Source organism: Oxyura jamaicensis, chromosome 10 (genome assembly GCF_011077185.1).
Source record: "Oxyura jamaicensis isolate SHBP4307 breed ruddy duck chromosome 10, BPBGC_Ojam_1.0, whole genome shotgun sequence".
Classification (NCBI taxonomy): domain Eukaryota; kingdom Metazoa; phylum Chordata; class Aves; order Anseriformes; family Anatidae; genus Oxyura; species Oxyura jamaicensis.
The window spans coordinates 41,435-60,380 of record NC_048902.1 but is presented as its reverse complement, the minus strand read 5'-3'; the positions used below and the strand labels follow the sequence as shown (position 1 = coordinate 60,380).

At 39.3% G+C, this 18,946-nt stretch overlaps 1 protein-coding gene across 2 annotated transcripts; it reads right to left on the bottom strand.

The window, feature by feature from the left end:
- Positions 1-1,294: 1,294 nt before the first annotated feature.
- Positions 1,295-18,864, bottom strand: SLC30A4 (solute carrier family 30 member 4). 2 transcript variants are annotated; one of them, XM_035335284.1, is made up of 7 exons: positions 18,228-18,858; positions 13,305-13,451; positions 6,649-6,802; positions 6,178-6,391; positions 5,770-5,875; positions 4,338-4,472; positions 1,295-3,641 (listed from the first exon to the last, which is right to left on the bottom strand). In XM_035335284.1, the coding sequence occupies exons 1-7, from the start codon at positions 18,619-18,621 to the stop codon at positions 3,487-3,489; spliced, it is 1,305 nt and encodes a 434-aa protein (XP_035191175.1). In that variant the 5' UTR covers positions 18,622-18,858; the 3' UTR covers positions 1,295-3,486. The 2 variants fall into 2 exon arrangements, with proteins under 2 accessions (XP_035191175.1, XP_035191176.1); XM_035335285.1 differs by lacking the exons at positions 1,295-3,641; positions 4,338-4,472; positions 5,770-5,875; positions 6,649-6,802 and having other exon boundaries at positions 6,224-6,391; positions 18,228-18,864.
- Between the last annotated feature and the right edge of the window lie 82 nt (positions 18,865-18,946).

Here is an 18,946-nt window from a genome sequence, read left to right as displayed (position 1 = left end):
AAATGGGTCTCTGTTAAGTTTCGTCTTAGCGTAAGAACACTTAAGAATATAAGCGGAATGCGAGGGTTTGCAGTCGACTCCTTGTAAAAACTCGTATGAGTAGTCATCAAAGTTGTATCTATATACTTCAGGAGAAGATGAGTAAAATCACAGATTAAGATGGGAGAAATTTCTTCCCAATGTAGACTGTTAGACATGGCAGAATTTTCACAGGATTTTAGCTGTTCGATCAGCAATAGCATTTTGGCACATCTCTGGAAAGCAGGAATACTAGCTATGGAAGCCTCACGTTTTCGGTGCCTGTTGGGTAGGGACAACTCAAAAAGTAAAGGCATTCTCATTTCAAGCAGAAAGGTTTACAATGATGAATAGAGAGGTATGAAGACATGTAAATGATCTTGTGATAACCAGGTGAAATAATCTGGATGTGCTGCAGAGCTGCTTGGAAAGGCACTACATGATTCTTGTTTATACCAATGCCATTTTCCCCTAAGGTGACGACTGAAAAATGATTGTACAATATCTATAACTTGCCTTCCTTTATAGCCACTTCACACTTACCAGAGCACTGTTAATGCATGTTAGATCATATATTCCCTGTAGTTTATTTGCAAATAAACTTTCTCAAGAGTTCTCTATTCATTCTAAGTAAGTATGCTAACTATTTCAATTTGTTTAGAGTTCTGTTGTACTCTTTTATTCCATCACTAGGAGTGTTATAAATTGTGTATTCCTTTTGTTGTGGGTTAATAACAGATTCAGAAGAGTACTGAGATCTTATGTGAAATGCAGCACTGCCAGGCAACTTTTGTCCTGATTTATAAAGACTAAGAAAAAGATCAGAGGTAGGCCACACCAAGTGCTATGTGAGACCTTAAGACCTTAAAATAGGGAATCTCCACTTTAGAGTCTCCCTGATACAGATGCATGGATTCTTTTATTCTAGATTGTATTCTGTTGTTTTTTTTTTTTGTTTTTTTTTTTTCTCTGAACTCCTTCCAGTTAGTCCATAGGCCTTGATAACAAGGGCACCTCTGGGTGATTGAAGGGCTTCAAGAATGCCTTGCTAGTTGCTTTATGCCTGTTCCTTAACCATACTTCGTTAGTTTATATTTTCCAGAGTGCAATTATTGCATAGAAAATAACAAGACTTAAGTTGTCCTAAAGAGGGAGCCATAACTTATTTTAAACATAGTGTCACCAAACTAAGTTAAGCTTCAAAAAACAACTGCTGTAAGAATCAAAGAAAAATACAAGCGATAGCAATACAAATAAATTTTATAAGACAACAATGTGAAGTTTAATTATTGATTTAATAAAACCCACAATAAAGCAACACATTTTTGCTTTTTCTTAATTAAATGAACATGTAGTAAATCATTACAATAAAAAACTCCAAATACATGTCTACTATACTTCAACTTCTAATTACATCAACTGTAAACCCCAAGTCAATTAAAACCTATTTGAGTATTAGTATGTGCAAAATACCTGTTGTGGTTTCTTTTTTGTTGTTGTTAGGACTTTCTAAGGATGGGATGCATGCTTTTCATGAACTGTGATATGGTTTAATTAATGATGGTGTTTGTATTGAAGCATTAACTTTCCATGCATGGTGCTCCTTTGCCTCTGAGCTAACTTGTATGTTATACTTGTGTTCCCTTTTCTTGCCAGAACAGATACAAACATAATCCAGTGTTATGAGTACTTTGTCCAAAATAATACTGTGTTGTCAGTTTTCACCTTTGCAAATTCATCATGTGATAGCTACCTCCAAAAAAAAAAAAAAAAAAAAAAAAGAGAAAACAAGCCAAGACTATTAATACCAATTGCAGATAGAAGTCACCCTGATGAATATGTGAGACTCCAGCAAGTTTCAAGACAGACAATAGCATAAGTATTCACAGCTGAGTATCACAATATCCATTATTGGGCCAAGATTTTCCTTTCTGATCCACATATGAAACTACTTCTGATGTCAGTGGAAGTTCTGCATAAAGATCTAAGTGCAGAATAAATAAAAAATATTTGAAGTTCTGTTTCTTGAACTCCACAGGTCATATTCCTGTTGCCCTTGGCTTCTTCAATGTAACTTCAGAAACAGGTGTAAATCTGAGCTTGGATGTATGATAGTTTACGGACAGGTAAAAGGGTTGTGTTTTATTGTCCTTTGTACATTCAAAGGACAGGGATCAACACCATGAGCCAAAGCAATTCAGTTTTGTGGACTTTGAAGCGTCAGGATGAAAAAACAGTCTTTTCTAACTGCTTTGTCTCTCAACCAGTAAGAGAAAGCAACCTACAGAGACAGAAAGGCTACAATAGCGTTGCCCAATGTACATTAGGTTACTTAGCTTACTTGTGTTTCATTTTATTCATAAAGCTAAGTGTGTGTGTGTGGGGGGGGGGGGGACACTGCTATTGCAGTGGCTCTTCTGTGAGGATACCACCTCAAAGCAAAGATGAAAAAGTCAGATCTGAGACTGAGGGAATAGTACATCTAAAACTTCTGCTTCCTGCTTTCCTTTTAGTAGATCTAAGTAACTTGTATGTCTGTAGAATGAATTTGAGAGTAACTTAATGTCAGGCATAGTTTCTAGCATTTGAATTTCTTTTTTAACAAACAAAAAAAGGAAAAATGTTTGAATTATAGCACATGTATTAATTGGAATACATGCTAATTAACTGGCCTTTTAATGTGAATCAAATGTTGGTTTAGAAAATCAAAATTATTATTAATAAATTTAATCTTACAAGTCAAAACTGTAAAATAAATAACCCGTTTCTAAAGTATAAACCCTATTTTAAAATACGTTAAAGATAACTGATCATTTAAAACACTTTGGGTCCAGTGTTGGGTATGTAGTTGAACACCAGAAGTCTGGGCAAGGATCTTCCTGTCTGGATCTCTGAATGCCCAGATTAAAGCTACGTTTCTGGCCTGGTTACAGTAAATTCTGTATTTTGCTATGTCTCCAAAAAGACCGTTTATAAAAGAAGTCAGCTAGCACTGCATGCATCATAATTTAAGAAACTGTATGAAAATGACTATTGTAAAAAGACTGTATAATGAGTTTGAGGTTCATGGTGTATGGAACCCTGGCATGATTTTAATTGAAATACTGAATACTTGATGCTCCATTTAGAGTGCAGCTACTTTGTGATGCACAGTCATTAAAGGACAATCTCGAACTGTAATTTGTGAGGTATCTGCAGAAGCACGCTTCAGTTTGTAAACAACCTGAAAACAATTTTGTCTCAAAATCATAACAAATTGAATAAACCAGTACAAGGGAAAGAATGAAATACATGTTCTGTAGGGCAACCACTGCACTTTTTGCAGCACTAGCTCTCCCTGCTGCATGTTATATGGTACAAATCCACATATTAATTAATGTTATTTGATCGTTTTCATTTTGCATTTATTGCTCTCAGTCTTTGACTACAAGTTAAAGAATAAGGCAGCAGTTCCCAAAACACATGAAATTAGGCACTGGAACTCTGACAACTTGCACAGGTTTTGCTTGTTTCTTGTTTGTAACTCTGAAGCTGGACAGAGCACTTGTACATTCCGAATGTGTTCAGCAGCAGTTGTCTGGCTTTGAACTGAACTTCCTCCCATTTAGATGAACTACCAGGAACTGCAAAATCAAGAAAATATTTAATAGAATTCAGTTGTTAAGAAAAGTGGGCAATCTAGCTGTTTTCGTATTTATCATACTAAGCTACCAACTCAAGTAATTATTCACTCTTTTATATATATATACACACACATATATACATAGATACACTCTCACACAATATATTATTTTACACCTTTAGGCCTATATCCTGCAACCAGAACTATATCTTGATAAAAATCAGTAATTTAGATGGGAGGATGAGGGGGTAGAACTTCCGTCCTAAGACTTAATAGGCATGGCAATATATTAGATCCCTAAATCAGTGTTTTTTTGACAAAGCATACAATCTTCCATATGTCAGATTGTTCCACATGCTGGTTTAGAACTTCACCTGGCCTTTCCCTAGACAAAATGTGGGAAAGAACTTCTCTTGAGAAATTCCCATACCAAAATACATATCATTCTATACAGGATGTTTCAGTATAAATATATTTTCTTTGCATGGTTTTCATTTATATTTTGTCCTTCTTGGCTAATGGTTTCTATACCTCACTGTACAAAAGCATAGTTACTTGTATTTTTTTCCACCAGAATGGTATTTTCTGGATCTACTTAAATGAGAATATAAAGAAGATACAGAGGAAAAAGTGGTTGGTTTTTATTTCCCCCACCTAAGTTGGACTTGATCTGAAATTATGCTGTACAGCAGGTTACCTAATTGTAAGTGGACTATGGCATTTGTTTTTCCTGCAGTGAGAGACCAAACATTTAAATCTTCTATAGAATAAACATCTTCAATTTTCAGCAAGTCTTCCTTAATGCGATCCACGTTTAAATGCCTGGGAACTCCTGTGATACCAAATACGAGACAAAATTAATTCAGTCTTCTGCAAAACTCTGTGGCCTTTCAAATAAAGTGTCATGACAGATCTCAAAACATTGAAAGAGTTTACAATTTGTGTTTAAAATGTTTAGTATCTTTAAGTTACAAAAAGAGATGAATATGCAAATTGCCATATTAAGTCAGTATGTATACTGAAGTAGTACAGGAATTATACAATTTGTCCATTCCATAATCCAGTCTTTGACAGTAGCCAACATCACATCCTTCAGAGCAATGTACTTGTGGAGACAGAACTTTTACTACAGCTTTTAGTAACTGCTTAGCTCAAACTTTTCAAAGGAAAACATGTATCATTATCTAGATTTTTTTCATCCTAAAAAGCTCTTTGTTGCGTTACTAAAACTTAAATATGCATGAGGGTAGGTTTCCGATTTCTAAATCAGTTACAGCTCTGAATCAGAACTGCGAGTTAAATTGTTGAAGAATTTCATAGAAATAAGTATTTAAATAAGTTTCAAACTGCATATATCAGTGTAGGGTTTTGTTATTTTGGGTTATTTTTTGAATGCTTCAACAACCTAGATGTTTTGTTTCTAAATGAAAAAAAAAAAAGTTTATTTAAAAATATTCATTTAAAATTGAAATGTTAATTTTGAAAGGCTGCCTTAAAAAGGTTTTATGTAGATTCCTTGGAAGTCCGTTTGCTGGAGATCCTTGAAAAAGGACCAGTTGGAAAAATTCTCTAGCATATGTTAGAATGACCTATCATCGCTTCTAATAGCACCATTAATTCTGACATTTTTATGACAGTTAGATACCTATGCAAAGAGCTACAACTCAAAGATCTGAAATTTGATACACCATAAGTTTGTCATATCTGTTTGGCCCAGCTAAATCTGAGCTGTTGCCTTGGAGCTAATTCAGGTTTCTTAATTCAGGTTTCACTATTTTTGCCTTCAAGGTGAAGTTTTTTTTGTTTTGTTTTGTTTGTTTGTTTGTTTTTGCTTTTTCCCAAATGTCAAGAAAAGCATTTGACATCAAATATTCTGAGGTCCTTGACTTTACCTTGTAGTAAAAGTCAACAGTAATTCATATGAAACAGAGGGAAAGGTGCAGGTAACAACAAAGGTTTTTTTCTTCATCCCTAAATTCTCACTTTCATAACCTGGAAGTACTAGATAGAGTAGTTGTAGTGGTCATGTCAGTTATAATAATGCAAAACGTGTTGCTGGCATTTTCCCCTCTGTACCAGAGTTTACCGGTATTTGACATGTAAAGCAATGCAAACTGTGTGGATCTTACCTTCCAGAATGATAACTCCTGTGTCACACAGAATTCGGACTGTTGTCAAAACCACCAGTATGGAAAATACATATGTACATACAGGATCAGCAATCTTGTATTCTGGCTGGAAGGGAAGTTACAAAGTGTTAAAGGATGTATGAAAATAAGCTCATTTTAAAAAAATATGACTCACAAAATGCAGTTGCTTAGAGCTCTGACTTATATGAAGATTTCTTTTTGGATAATTACAAAATATAAAATAGTCCTTGCTTGTTTTACATAACTATATGAAGCTTCTAATAGGACATCACAAAGTATATCATTTTCATAACTTAGAAAAACAAGTCTCTTTTTAATTTAATCACTTTGGGTGAAATTAAAAAATATATATATCCCACCCTACCTCAAAGATTAGCCATTCCTTACCTTGAAACGTATGATGTATGCAGCTACCAGCACACCAATACTTTGTACCAAGTCCCCAAGGGCATGCACAAATGCTGCTCTCACTGCAAGGCTGCTGTGTCCATGGCTGCTGCTGTGGGCTGTGCTGGGAGAGTTTGACTGAGGTATGTGGGAGTGAGGATGGGAATGGGAGTGAGAATGAAGGTGTCCGGACTGATTCAGCAAAAAACCCATTCTGAAAGGGAAAGAAGAAAAACATTCCAAGAAACAGGTTTTAGGGTTTGGTGGGTGTTTGGTGGGTTTTTGTTTTAAAGGAAATAAATTATAAAGAATGGAGAAAGTAAAACTCAGTATCATTTCCAGTCTTATTTTATGAGAATGAAGAGATCCAGCAAAATGATGTCCCATGAGAAAATTACAGGCCATGAATGAATTAACAGTTTATTCAGAAATGCATTTATGAGCATTAATGGAGAGAAAGGGAGATCTTACATTAAGTTAACTGCAACACCAACGGCTGCTGTAATCAGCATGATATCGCCATTTATTTCATAGTCCATATGGATAGTTCTTTGAACAGCTTCATACAAAAGGAATGCCATAAGGATATAGACCAGCAATACACTAATGATGGCTGACAATACTTCTGCAAACAGAAAGGAAACAACATTACAAAAATAAGTCTTGGATCTATTTCCTAATTATAACATGGACAGAGCCTTAATTATTTTTTTGTGTTATAGCACTAATGCACAACTAGTAAGTTGTAAATATAATTCACAAATACACTTAATAAATGGTGTAGCTTGTTTCAGTCAACACCTTCACACAGCCCTGTCAGTATGTTCCACAAGTCATGTTTTCTCCAATTATGCTAAAAACAGGCAATGATGGTGACTCAATCAGACTACCCAGAACTTTTGTCCAAGAAGTCACAGACAAAGGCCCTGCCTGTAGGAGAGGAAAATAGGTGGGCTGATGGTGTTTGAGATCTCCTACAAAAGAAGGCTTGACTTCAAATGTCTACAGTGTTAAGCTAGATTTAGAGATGACTTTTATGTAACCTTTTGTATTTAGAAGGGGAAAAAATTATAAGGTTAAGGAACCTAACCATACAAACTTGTCAGACATCAGTCCTGAACTTGTTGATGTGTATGTGTACATTTTGGCTATGAAGCATTGCTTAATGTAAAGCTCAGTATTGACATGATGTTTTAACACTACTGAATGATTACCAAATCCTTGTATTTCACAAAGGTAGGAGTGTTATGACCAACACTGTAGTATAGGAATTCTATCTGATTATCCAGACATTCAAAAGGGTACATGCAGCAGTATAAAGAAAGTAAATTAAAAAAAATATTGTCCCAGAATGTCTGCTGCCATTTGCATCTGTGATAAGTAGTTATAGCTCCCCACAAGGCTCCCAATGCTCTGATGGAAAGAGGCCTGAATATTTTATGGGTCTGGACCTTAATGCTGTCTGCCTCAGTGCCCAGGTAATCACAGAATCACAGAATTTCTAGGTTGGAAGAGAGACCTCAAGATCATCGAGTCCAACCTCTAACCTAACACTAACAGTCCCCACTAAACGATATCCCTAAGCTCTACATCTAAACGTCTTTTGAAAACTTCCAGGGATGGTGACTCCACCACCTCCCTGGGCAGCCTGTTCCAATGCCTCACAACCCTTTCAGTAAAGAAGCTCTTCCTAACATCTAACCTAAAACTCCCCTGGCGCAACTTTAGCCCATTCCCCCTCATCCTGTCACCAGGCACGTGGGAGAACAGGCCAACCCCCACCTCTCTACAGCGTCCTTTAAGGTATCTGTAGAGAGCGATAAGGTCGCCCCTGAGCCTCCTCTTCTCCAGGCTGAATAAGCCCAGCTCCTTCAGCCGCTCCTCGTAGGACTTGTTCTCCAGGCCCCTCACCAGCTTCGTCGCCCTTCTTTGGACCCGCTCAAGCACCTCGATGTCCTTCTTGTAGCGAGGGGCCCAAAACTGAACACAGTACTCGAGGTGCGGCCTCACCAGAGCCAAGTACAGGGGGACGATCACCTCCCTAGCCCTGCTGGTCACACTATTTCTGATACAAGCCAGGATGCCGTTGGCCTTCTTGGCCACCTGAGCACACTGCTGGCTCATATTCAGCCGACTGTCCACTATCACTCCCAGGTCCTTCTCCGCCTGGCAGCTCTCCAACCACTCATCTCCCAGCCTGTAGCTCTGCTTGGGGTTATTACACCCCAGGTGCAGGACCCGGCACTTGGCCTTGTTAAACTTCATGCAGTTGACCTCAGCCCATCAGTGCAGCCTATCCAGATCCTCCTGCAGAGCCTTCCTACCCTCGAGCAGATCAACACACGCACCTAACTTGGTGTCATCTGCAAACTTACTGAGGGTGCACTCAATGCCCTCGTCCAGATCATTGATGAAGATGTTAAAGAGGACCGGCCCCAGCACCGAGCCCTGGGGGACGCCACTAGTGACTGGCCTCCAACTGGATTTGACTCCATTTACCACAACTCTCTGGGCCCGGCTATCCAGCCAGTTTCTAACCCAACAAAGCGTAATGAAACAGGGCTGGTGACAGTATATGTAACACCTGAAGATGATGAGTCCATCCTGTGGTTTTGGGACCCTATTTTAAATAACATAGGGGTTGCTAGATTTCTTTTAACATAAATGTGCACTTTTTCACTCTAGCTTCATACACCAAAAATTATTGACCTGTTGTGGCTTTCTGGCTTTCCCAGGTAAGATTGTCTCAGTTCTAAGCCAGTTAATGCAGGTGGTCTTTATAAAAGGAATTGGAAAATGTTAAAGTTAGCTCCATTGTATTGCAAGTAAATCTGCAGCCATGCCTGAGTAATTTTTAATCACTGTGCGTAAGGCTTACTATTGTCACATGTCAGATGGATCACTGGGATCTTAGTCTTCCTCTGTGAGTTCAAAGATCAGGGTTGGAAGTTATTTGCATTGAATTATAACTGTTGTTCTTTCCCCTTGTCCCATACCTCTTGCCCTGATTTATTCCTGAGGAAGGGCAAAATTCAGCTCCTGGCTATGTGACAGCTGTATGAAGACTGATCTCAGAATTGCCTCCCATTTCCCTCTGCTTTAAATCTGCCAGCGTGCAATACAGCTTTGGCTACTGGAGGTGTCGTTTCTAATAAAGAATTGCCTTTATTTATTGAATATCACAGTAAAAAACATGCAGATTTAAAAGCTGCTCATACCACCAGAGTCACTTGATCCATACACTGAATTTGTCACATTGTTATGGGAGAAGAAACTCATGCCAATGCACTCAGCCCTAGTGTGTCTAAGCCTGGATGAGTGCCAGCATTAGCAAGCAGTAACAAGGCTCTGAATGGCAACTGTCACAACTTCTGACTTCAGAGCAATAATGAAGTCCTAGAAATATCAGTGCAAGTGGTAGCTTTCTTTAAAATGCCTGCAGATTACTCAGTGTAACAGCCTTCCCCCCCCCCCCCCTTTGGTTTTCCAGAATGTTTTTTTTCATTCCTATTTGTGAAATTGTAGCACAGAGAATAACATTGTGGTTTTATATTAGAAAACCGTGTTTTCTGCAACAGAAACCAGTGTTTTCCTTGTAGTCTTTCTCACATTGTCATGTTGACACTATACATTTGTGCTGAGATCTTTCACTTGTGAGATGAAGTATGCACTGTGTCAGTTGCTTGACTGATCTGTCATCACTGACGTTGTCTCTGCAGCAGTGGAAAGATGCCAAGTTCCATATCTGTGTTTAAATCTACTTACTGTCTTGCTGAGAAGATGGTAGCTCCACTTGGTGAAACAGAATTATTTTTGGCTTCAAGCATATATAACCCTTTTCAGATAAGACTGCAAGCTTCATTATTTTGTATTCACTTCTCTAACTCATTCCTGAATCTGCCAGCTTCCCCTTTCACCAATGAAAAAGGAATACACTAAAGATGGAGCATACATATTATATATTCAAATAGAATTAAAACGAGTGAAAACCAGTGCTTTCTTCTGGAATTTGACTAGACAATCAACGAATGTTTTCTTTACAATGCAACACTTATGTGTACAAGTGTGAAAATTCATGGTTCTGCAAACAAAACTGATAATGAACACTTAGAAGCACTTGATTGTCATGTTTTTGTGCTTAGTATATGTATAGATTATCTTAAAATTTAATGCAAAGCAGATTAGCCATGAAAGTTCTTGTACATACTCCTAGCTTCAAACAACTGTTCTACATTTTTTTTCTGTTACAGATGCTCAATCTCTACCCTATTTTTAACATTGTCATGTTTTACCATCTCATGAAATTCAGGCTATTGTTGAGCTTATAGTATTTTGCTGACAAACTTCCTACAGCATAGGATATTTGGAAAAATGTGTTATAACAAGAATATAGTCCAGAAGTAGCTTTTTTCCATATACAGCATTCACTGAAGTGTGAAACTAGGTCCTAAGGCCACAAAGTTCAGAAAGGGTGCCTGAAATAGGCAAATAAACTTTACAAATATGACTTAAAAAAAAAAATAAAAATGCATAGGGTCATTTTCAACAATCCCATCTTCAGTACTCACAGAGCCTGGGTCAAGGTTTTGAGAATTTCTTGCAGAATCTTTACCAACTTCTCCTATTTCATTGCAACCACGGGAACTCTGTTCCCACCCTCACAGGTCCTAGTTCTGTACTGATTGCTACGCTGCTGCTAACATGTAATCTCACGGAATGGTTGAGTAGAAAGGTACCTCTGGGGATAGTCTGGTTCAATCCCCTGCTCAAAGCAGGATCAACTAGAGCAGGTTGCTTAGGGCTGTGTCCAGTCAGGTTTTGAGTATTTCCAACAACAGAGACTCTACAACCTATCTGGATGACCTATTGCCGTGGCTGATAGCCTGGCCTCACTGGGCAGCAGAAATAAGGGAGGTTGCTCTGCTGGTTGCTCTCTTCTCCAGGGAGAAGATGACAGGTGATACAGACTGATTGTATGGACCAGATCCAGCCCATGAGTCACGTACTGGATAGATCAGTCTGATCAGTATTTTTCTTGGCAGTAAAATGGAGCAAAAATAATGCAAAAGGTGAGGTTTGCAGAGTGCTATGGAACCCCTGAATTAATTAGTAAGTGAAAAATTATGTAATTGGGTAATATTTGATGGTTAAACAAAAGTTTATTTTTTTCTTAAGAATAGTTCCTGTTTTACGTTGTCATGTTCATTCTGTTTATATTTTGGTTTTAGAAAAATTGTGAAGATGTGAAGAAAAACACAACTACTGTGGTTTTTTTATTTTTTATTTTTTAAATGAGGTTAAGCTATGTCTAAATGCTACCAAACATCCTTGCAGAGAATGCCAAGTGCCAGAAGCATACCTGCAAGGTCAAGTTTCAGTATTAGGGGGGACTCCTATCACAAAATTAAAACTTCTTGAAAGAAAAGTTTGTAATGGGAAATGCTGGCACTGTTAATGCTTTCTTGCTAAAGCCCAAAGATCTTTGCTAGTGTACAGAGTTATGCATTCATGCATTAGTGACTAACTGATGACAAATGACTAGAAGTGATGGCGTTGTTGGATTCTGCTGCTGTCTGGCAGTCAGTATAAGAATGAAATATAATGACTATACAAGACTATGAAATTCCTTGAAAAAATATACACTATAGAAAGTATAGAGGAGAGGTAGCACACTGTAATGCTAGAAATGATCTATTTCGTGAAGCATAAATTGAAGCTTTTGGGAAAATATCTGCAAGTCCAGAAATGCAACTGTATATTATAAACTATTAATAACCAGTACAGATAGCAACCACATGAAAGCACCCTTTAGCATCGTTACACTTCCAAACATGAAGTAAAATGAATCCTGAAAAAGCCCTTCCAAGGTTTAGTACATAATTCTGCTTGTTTCTTTTTTACAAACACCTAAAATAGGCAGAGGAGAAGTAACTTACTGTACTGGATACAAGGGGACATTTTAATCTCTGCTTCGTGTGGTTTGGGAAGTGCAAGAGGAATAGTGATTTCTGAGACATCTTGCAGAGCTACCTGGTCCTATACTCTACAGAACGTTTTAGTTCTGGATTAAAGTATCAATTGTATAGTTTTGTTTTGTTTTCCAGTGTCTTAATTCTGCTGGAGTCACTGGGACTCTGTAAGTTCAGCACACTGGCAACAAACTGTTGTAGACAACAGCTGACTGACACACACATCTCCTGCACGACCAAGCTCCTTGGTGTAGCTGTCACACAAACAGTAATAGTGATGCACCAGTGAACAGACCCCTCCTGTTCAACAGACCTCCATTCCACAGCACAAAGGTGCACAGGCACCTGACTTAATGCAGCAGCCCGGTAACGATGCGTGAGCTATGAAACAGCTGAATACCCACTCATGTTTTTGCTGGGGATAGCTTTCCTCCTCTGAACCCTTTTTAAACTTTCTAGGCAATGGTTCATTTGTAGGAAGTCTTACTTAACAATGTCTCTATGTATCCAATTCCCCAGTAATCTGAAAACCTTTCTCATGAAGATGGAAGATAAACATTCAGAATTTAACTCTGAATCTAATTAATCCTTGTTCCACAGAGACTGAGAGACTAATCCTACTCCTATTGAGTGGAACTCTGAAGTTTGATAACTTGAATTTGGCTGGGGTTTAAATTTCAATAAAAAGGTCTGATGCAATGACCTAATGATGAAGGTCAGTAGTAATCAAAAGGAGCATTTGCCTAAACCTGTGAAGAGGCCAGGCCAGACTTTCCGCCACAACTGGTAACCTTTAATTGTTTTTATGCCTCCTTGCCAGTTTCCCCACTGCGGATCAAGTTGGTTTACAGCACAGTAGCTACCATACCGTGATCTAACATGGACAACTCAAGAGTTCAGGCTCACTGCTACCTCAAGCTCAGTACAGTACAGTACGGATTACAATTCTGCTCAAGTGACTTATTCTCTTGTGGCAATACAACACGTGTAGAGGATCCAAAATAGCCAGAGCAGTGAAAGGACATAACAGGCAGAGTGTCAAAGTTACTTTTGTTTGTTACTGTTTTCCTTCTAGTTATCTCTTCTTCTACAATCAGATATTCTTTTTAATTGTTGCTTAAAATACTCTGTTAATAGCAAAAGCTGGTATCTACATACCTAAGCGATGAAATCCAAAAGTGAACCTCTTTGTGGGAGACTTTGCAGACAGCCAGACAGCAAGCAGGGTCAAAATAATACCGCTAAAGTCAGTTAACATGTGAAGTGCATCTGTCATAATAGCTAGACTGTTAGCAACATATCCACCTGAAAAAAAAGTTGGAAAAGTCAAGACATATGATCTTTGTGATTCTGGATCCTCTTAGCACAATCTCCAGTTACTTATTTTCAGAAAACTGCATTATGTGCATGAGAGTACTTCTTAAAATCACTGAACGGGGATATTTTTTTGCCACTACAATCAATATGCCATGCTATAATTTAAAGCTATCAGAGTTAGAAATGCAGTGAAGTGTGCCTTCTATCAGAGTAACATAGAAAGGATTCAGTCCTGTTATTTTCAATGACACTGTTTGCTTCGTAGAATTTACAAGATCAGGCCCAAAATAGTTCAGTATCTTTTCTCTATAGATAATTGTGTATGTTTAATAAACTGATTTTTTAAATTATTATTATTAAATTACAGCTGTTAAATGTTTTGATGTTATGGAACAGGGACAGAAATACAATGACTCAATGACAAAGTAATTCACACTGCCCCCTTTTTATTTTTATTACATTATCTTTTAACCTTCATCATTCCCTGTCCTGGAAGGGGCATATAAATTCTGCTAATATATATTGCTTACAATAACTTTCACTTGCATGGTGTTTTTCTTTCTTTATTGCCATAATTTTTTTCTCATAATTATGAGCTGCACTGAGACAAATAACCACAGAGCAAAGGTTAATACGTTTGTTCCATTTCAATTGCTAATGCTACTGTTAGATGGGTGACATTTAAACAATGTGCCTCTCTTAGGCATCCCTTATCCAAATGGGGAATCAAGGACAGACTGCGGTGTCTTCCATATGCAGGAGGATAAGCCTATTTTCTCAGAAAAGATTACATCTTTAGTGTCAGTTCTTCCATGATTTAGTTTCTCATTTTACCTTGAGGCTCATTCAAACCGTAGATTCTACCAAGCAGAGCGTGCAGCTGGCACGCCATTTGGCAGGCTTGAGGCTCCAGCTAACATTTAGAGTAAAGGTATCTTTGTATATAATTAAAAGCCTCTTAGTGAAGAGGTTTACCGTGAGGAAATAGCAAAGGCAAATTCACAACAGGCTGATTGCTTTCAAGATCTGTTATAAAATTTGTGTGTGTCCCTGTCCATCCATGAGTGTGCCCATCTGCAGATCGAGCCGTACTCTTCCCCCAACCATACAAGCAGAAAAATGAATATAGTTGCTTGTACTGTCTGTAACTACTGAAAATACCACAGTTCAAACAGTTCCTTTCCCCCCAATCCCTGTCTTTAGTTGTTCCTAAGTCAAATTCTTTAGAAGCTGAAATTCTCCAAAGGCTCAAAGATAATGAGGTTTTTAAACTTCAGCTATTCAGCAGCTTTTTATTATTATTATTATTATTATTAAAATGGGTAGTGCCTTGCTGTTCGGAGTTAATTTGTTTTCACACATAATTTAAAAAAATATTACTTAGAAACATGCAACTCAGCCAGTTCTATAGTCAATACAGAAGAAAACAATTTCTATCTAAGGCCATTCACTTCAAGAGTTTACGTGTATAATCATTTAAAGTATGCATGTTAATTCACATGTATTAAATTTTGAGAGGTACTTCAATCCAAGATGAGTCAATTCCACTTCAAAATAAATGACTTCAAAAATAAAATTATAAGAAAGGAATTCAGATACTGAAGGTAGTGTTAATATAGCACATGGGTTAAGAAAATAACATCAAGATGAATGAAATTCTAAAATTGAAGGTTCTCTGTGTTCCAAACATACTGGTTCATTGCTTGGTGAAGTACCACCCAGGGGCTGTTTAAACACAGTCAGCAACAATGTGGGGAGACGTCTACAGTCTTTACAAATAGAAGGCCTGATGGCTCACTGCTGTTTTCACTGACCCGTGAAGGACAGCAATCCTCCTCATGAACGATCAATCACAAATCTCTGAACATAACTGGCTATACTTGGAAAAAAAAAAAAAAAAAAAAAGAGACAATCAAGATTTCACAAATCAGCTGCTCAAACAAGATTTCCTGCATCTTGACATCAGTTGCAGGAAGATTTTTACTGAACAAATTAATCATCTGATAAGGCGTTCTGCTTTTTCTGTAGAAACTTGTATCTGTCAAAGATGACAGAAATCAGTTAAAGTCCTATATGACCAAAGTTTCACAAACATCTGAGCTACAGATTTGTTCAAGAAGTTCCAAAATTTCAAACCAAATGGGACAGAACACAGTGCGGGACTGGACTGAAATACATTAAATAGGGATGGTGCTGATCCAGGACATGAAGGCTCCATCTTCACTTATGTTGGTACTGATTACCTGCCTTAAGGCAAGTCATTCAGGTCAAGATCCACAAAAGTACGCAGATACCTAAGTCTGATTTATTCTCTTTGGAAGTTGAATGCTTGAATATTTTAATGGTCTAGGTGCTGTCTGTGTCCATGCCCAAATCCTGAAATAGAACTGGTAACAGCATACATGAACCTGAAAATGGTGAGTCCATACTACAGTAGTAATGCTTTGTACAGACAAATCAGTCACTCTGACCTCAGCTTGCAGTAGTCCTGGCTGCACAGGAGAAACAGCGAATGATGTGTCAGGGAGGAGAGTCTTTTTACTCTCAACACCTATTGTTTCCAGAGCTGTCCCCGCACTAGCTATGGAGATATCTACAATACAGCAAATCAGATCAGAAGCCCCCAAACAGAGAATGTCTGTGACTTCAGCATAAAGCTGCCAACAGATCAGGAATATTAGTCAGTAAAGCTTCATTCAGATAGACTAAATTTGGTGTGTATCGGAGTTCTGATATAAGTACAATGAAGTCACACACTAAACGACACGTACATCCAAGACATAACACTATGTCCCTCATCAAATTTGCCTGAGTTCGCACTGAACCAAAATCTCAATCAGAGAGAAAATAGAGCCAGAGGACAAACTCAGGCATTCAGCTACAACTCTGCAAGTCTGAAGCTAAGTGCTGAACCATGATGAGTTGATGTATTGTGGCATTATTATTAAAGACTAACCAGAGCGAGGTGTTGAGAAACAAAGCCACTATTTTCTACTAACCCACATTCCTGAAATAAGGTTCCAAATAAAACTGGTGCACATGCAGCCAGTTACCTGGTCTCTCTGAAACAAATGACCATTTCTGTCTCCTACAAATGTGTGACATGCTGTATTATTTATACTCAGTGATTCAGAGTATACAGAATGCTCCCTATGCATATTGTTAAAGTTTCTGTCTTAAAGATACAATGCACAACTGCACTAGAAAAAGTGATCCAACAGCACTAGCTTACTTCACATAAGCAATCATCAGACCTTCAGTCAGACTGACCTAATTTAGATAGGGGAGAAGGAGGAGGTAAGTCCCATGTTACTACATCTGAAGCATCTATTCCTTTCTTCAAGAAAGTTTTTGTGACTTCTTTTTTTGCTGGTGAATTATGGGCAGTTGATTCTCTGTGATTTGGACTTGTATGTTAAAATGCAAACAATTTAAAAGAAACTGTCATTAGTTGTCTATTGCTAGATAGACCTGGCTCAACATAACAGGCTGTCCTGTGTCTGATAGATGTACTCATGTGCTGGCAGCATGTGTCAGTCACTCCCCACTACTTCAAATCAGGAAAGTAGATGAGATAGTTTCAGCGTTCTGCAGGAGGCCGAGGAGCACCAAGCACTTACACTGAATGTCATGGACATATCGAAATACAGATGGTAGCAGGACACTAATAGGAAATTGACAAGTAAACAGTGATAAGTATTATGCTTTGTAAAAATTGATAGATAATGGCAAAGGCATAACATTTAAGAGCTTATCTACACATCCAAGGGACTTTCAACTTTAGATTTTATCTCAAGCCCATGTCACTATAGGCTATAAATACAGTAATATTTTATACAGACTGATGTATCATGCACAGGTTCTATTCAACCTGAATAGTAAATGATAGTGTATCTTTATGAGGGAGCAATAAAAGCTGAACTTGAGCACCAGATACATTCAGCTAACCAACAATTGAATGATCATACAGGAACAAATTTCCAGGTAAACAAAACAAAACAAAACAAACAAACAAACAACCTGCTTTCTTCTAAGTACTAACAAATAGAAACCACAAATACTTTAACTCAATCAAACTACTTGGTATTCTGAACTGTTGTAATAGGAAGTGTTAAAATACCTATTATTTTCATTTACTTTGATCGTGTCGTTTATGTCTGGATGGAGCATGTGCTAGTTCAGAGCACAGCAGGACTTCAGGAAGTTGTCAGGAGAGTGGTTTCTGGACTGCGCTGTTGTGCAGTATTTGTCTTTTTGGATGTAAAGACTAGAATGCATTGTTATATCTGATGGCTAAGGACAAGCACCCCCCAGATATTAGAGTTTTGGTACAAGGTCAGTGTCACCCGTAGGAACTATATTTCCCTCTTCTTCCCATTGCAAACAGCACGATTTTGTGGCAGAATTAGAAAATACTGAGGATGTTATTATTCATATTTTATTTCTATCCGTACAACACCATGCAGTTTCTCCCTTGCTACACCTTAGAAGCTTACAAAGCAGGCAAAAATAAAAAGCCACTAGACAGACAACAAAAAGCCTGCTTTCTGCCAGTCTGGGGAACGGATGAGATTCAGGGAATTAAAGTTGCATGAAAAATACAGGTGGACTTCGCTTTTTCTCCCTCTCTGGCCTTACTGCTAAGGGCACTGATCTCTCCATACGACCAGCAGACAGATGGCTTCTCTGGGTAAATAATAATGACTGATTCCAGAGCAGCGAGCCAGGACAAAAGGAGAGAGGCGATGCAGGCCAGCGACTCACCTACGAGCTCCCCCGTCATGAAGAGCAGGTAAAGGACAGCGGCGAGGGTCAGCCGTTTCTTCACCACCTTCTGCTTGCAGAGCTCCCTCCGGGCACTGCAGTCGCTGCAGGGGACCGGCGCCGTACCCCCGGCGCCCCACAGAGCGCTGCCCTGCTCCGGCAGCGAGTCCTCGTCGGGCTGCAGGCCAAGGTGCACCCCGTTCCCCGGCGGCTCGGGGGCCGCATCCGACGGGTCGTCCGCCACCACCACCCGCAGCTTGTTAAACCTGTGGAAGTCGTCGTCGGCCGCCTCGTCCGAGAAGTCAAAGGCACTGGAATCGTTGAGGAACAACGACGGGTCCCCGCTCCTCCGAAGCACGGACTTGAGGCTCGTCCACAGGCCGGCCCCCGCCATAGTGGCCGAGCCCGGGGGCCGTCCGTGGAGCTCCCCCCGCGCCGTCCCGTCAGGGCATGGCCTCCGCCTCGCACCCCGCGCCCCACCGAGGCCGGCCGGGACGCCCCCGGCTCCCCGCCGCGCTCGCCCGCTCACGAAGCGGCCGGGCGGGCGGTGCTGGGCGTGGGGCCGCCTCCCTGCCGGCGCAGGGGGAGCAGGGCCGCCGCCATGCACGGCAGGCAGGCAGGCGATCAGTCGGTTGGTAAGTCAGTTACACCGACCGGCGCCGCGCTCCGGGCATAGCCGCGCCTCAGCCTCAGTCCCCGTCCCGGCGCGCTGCAGAGGC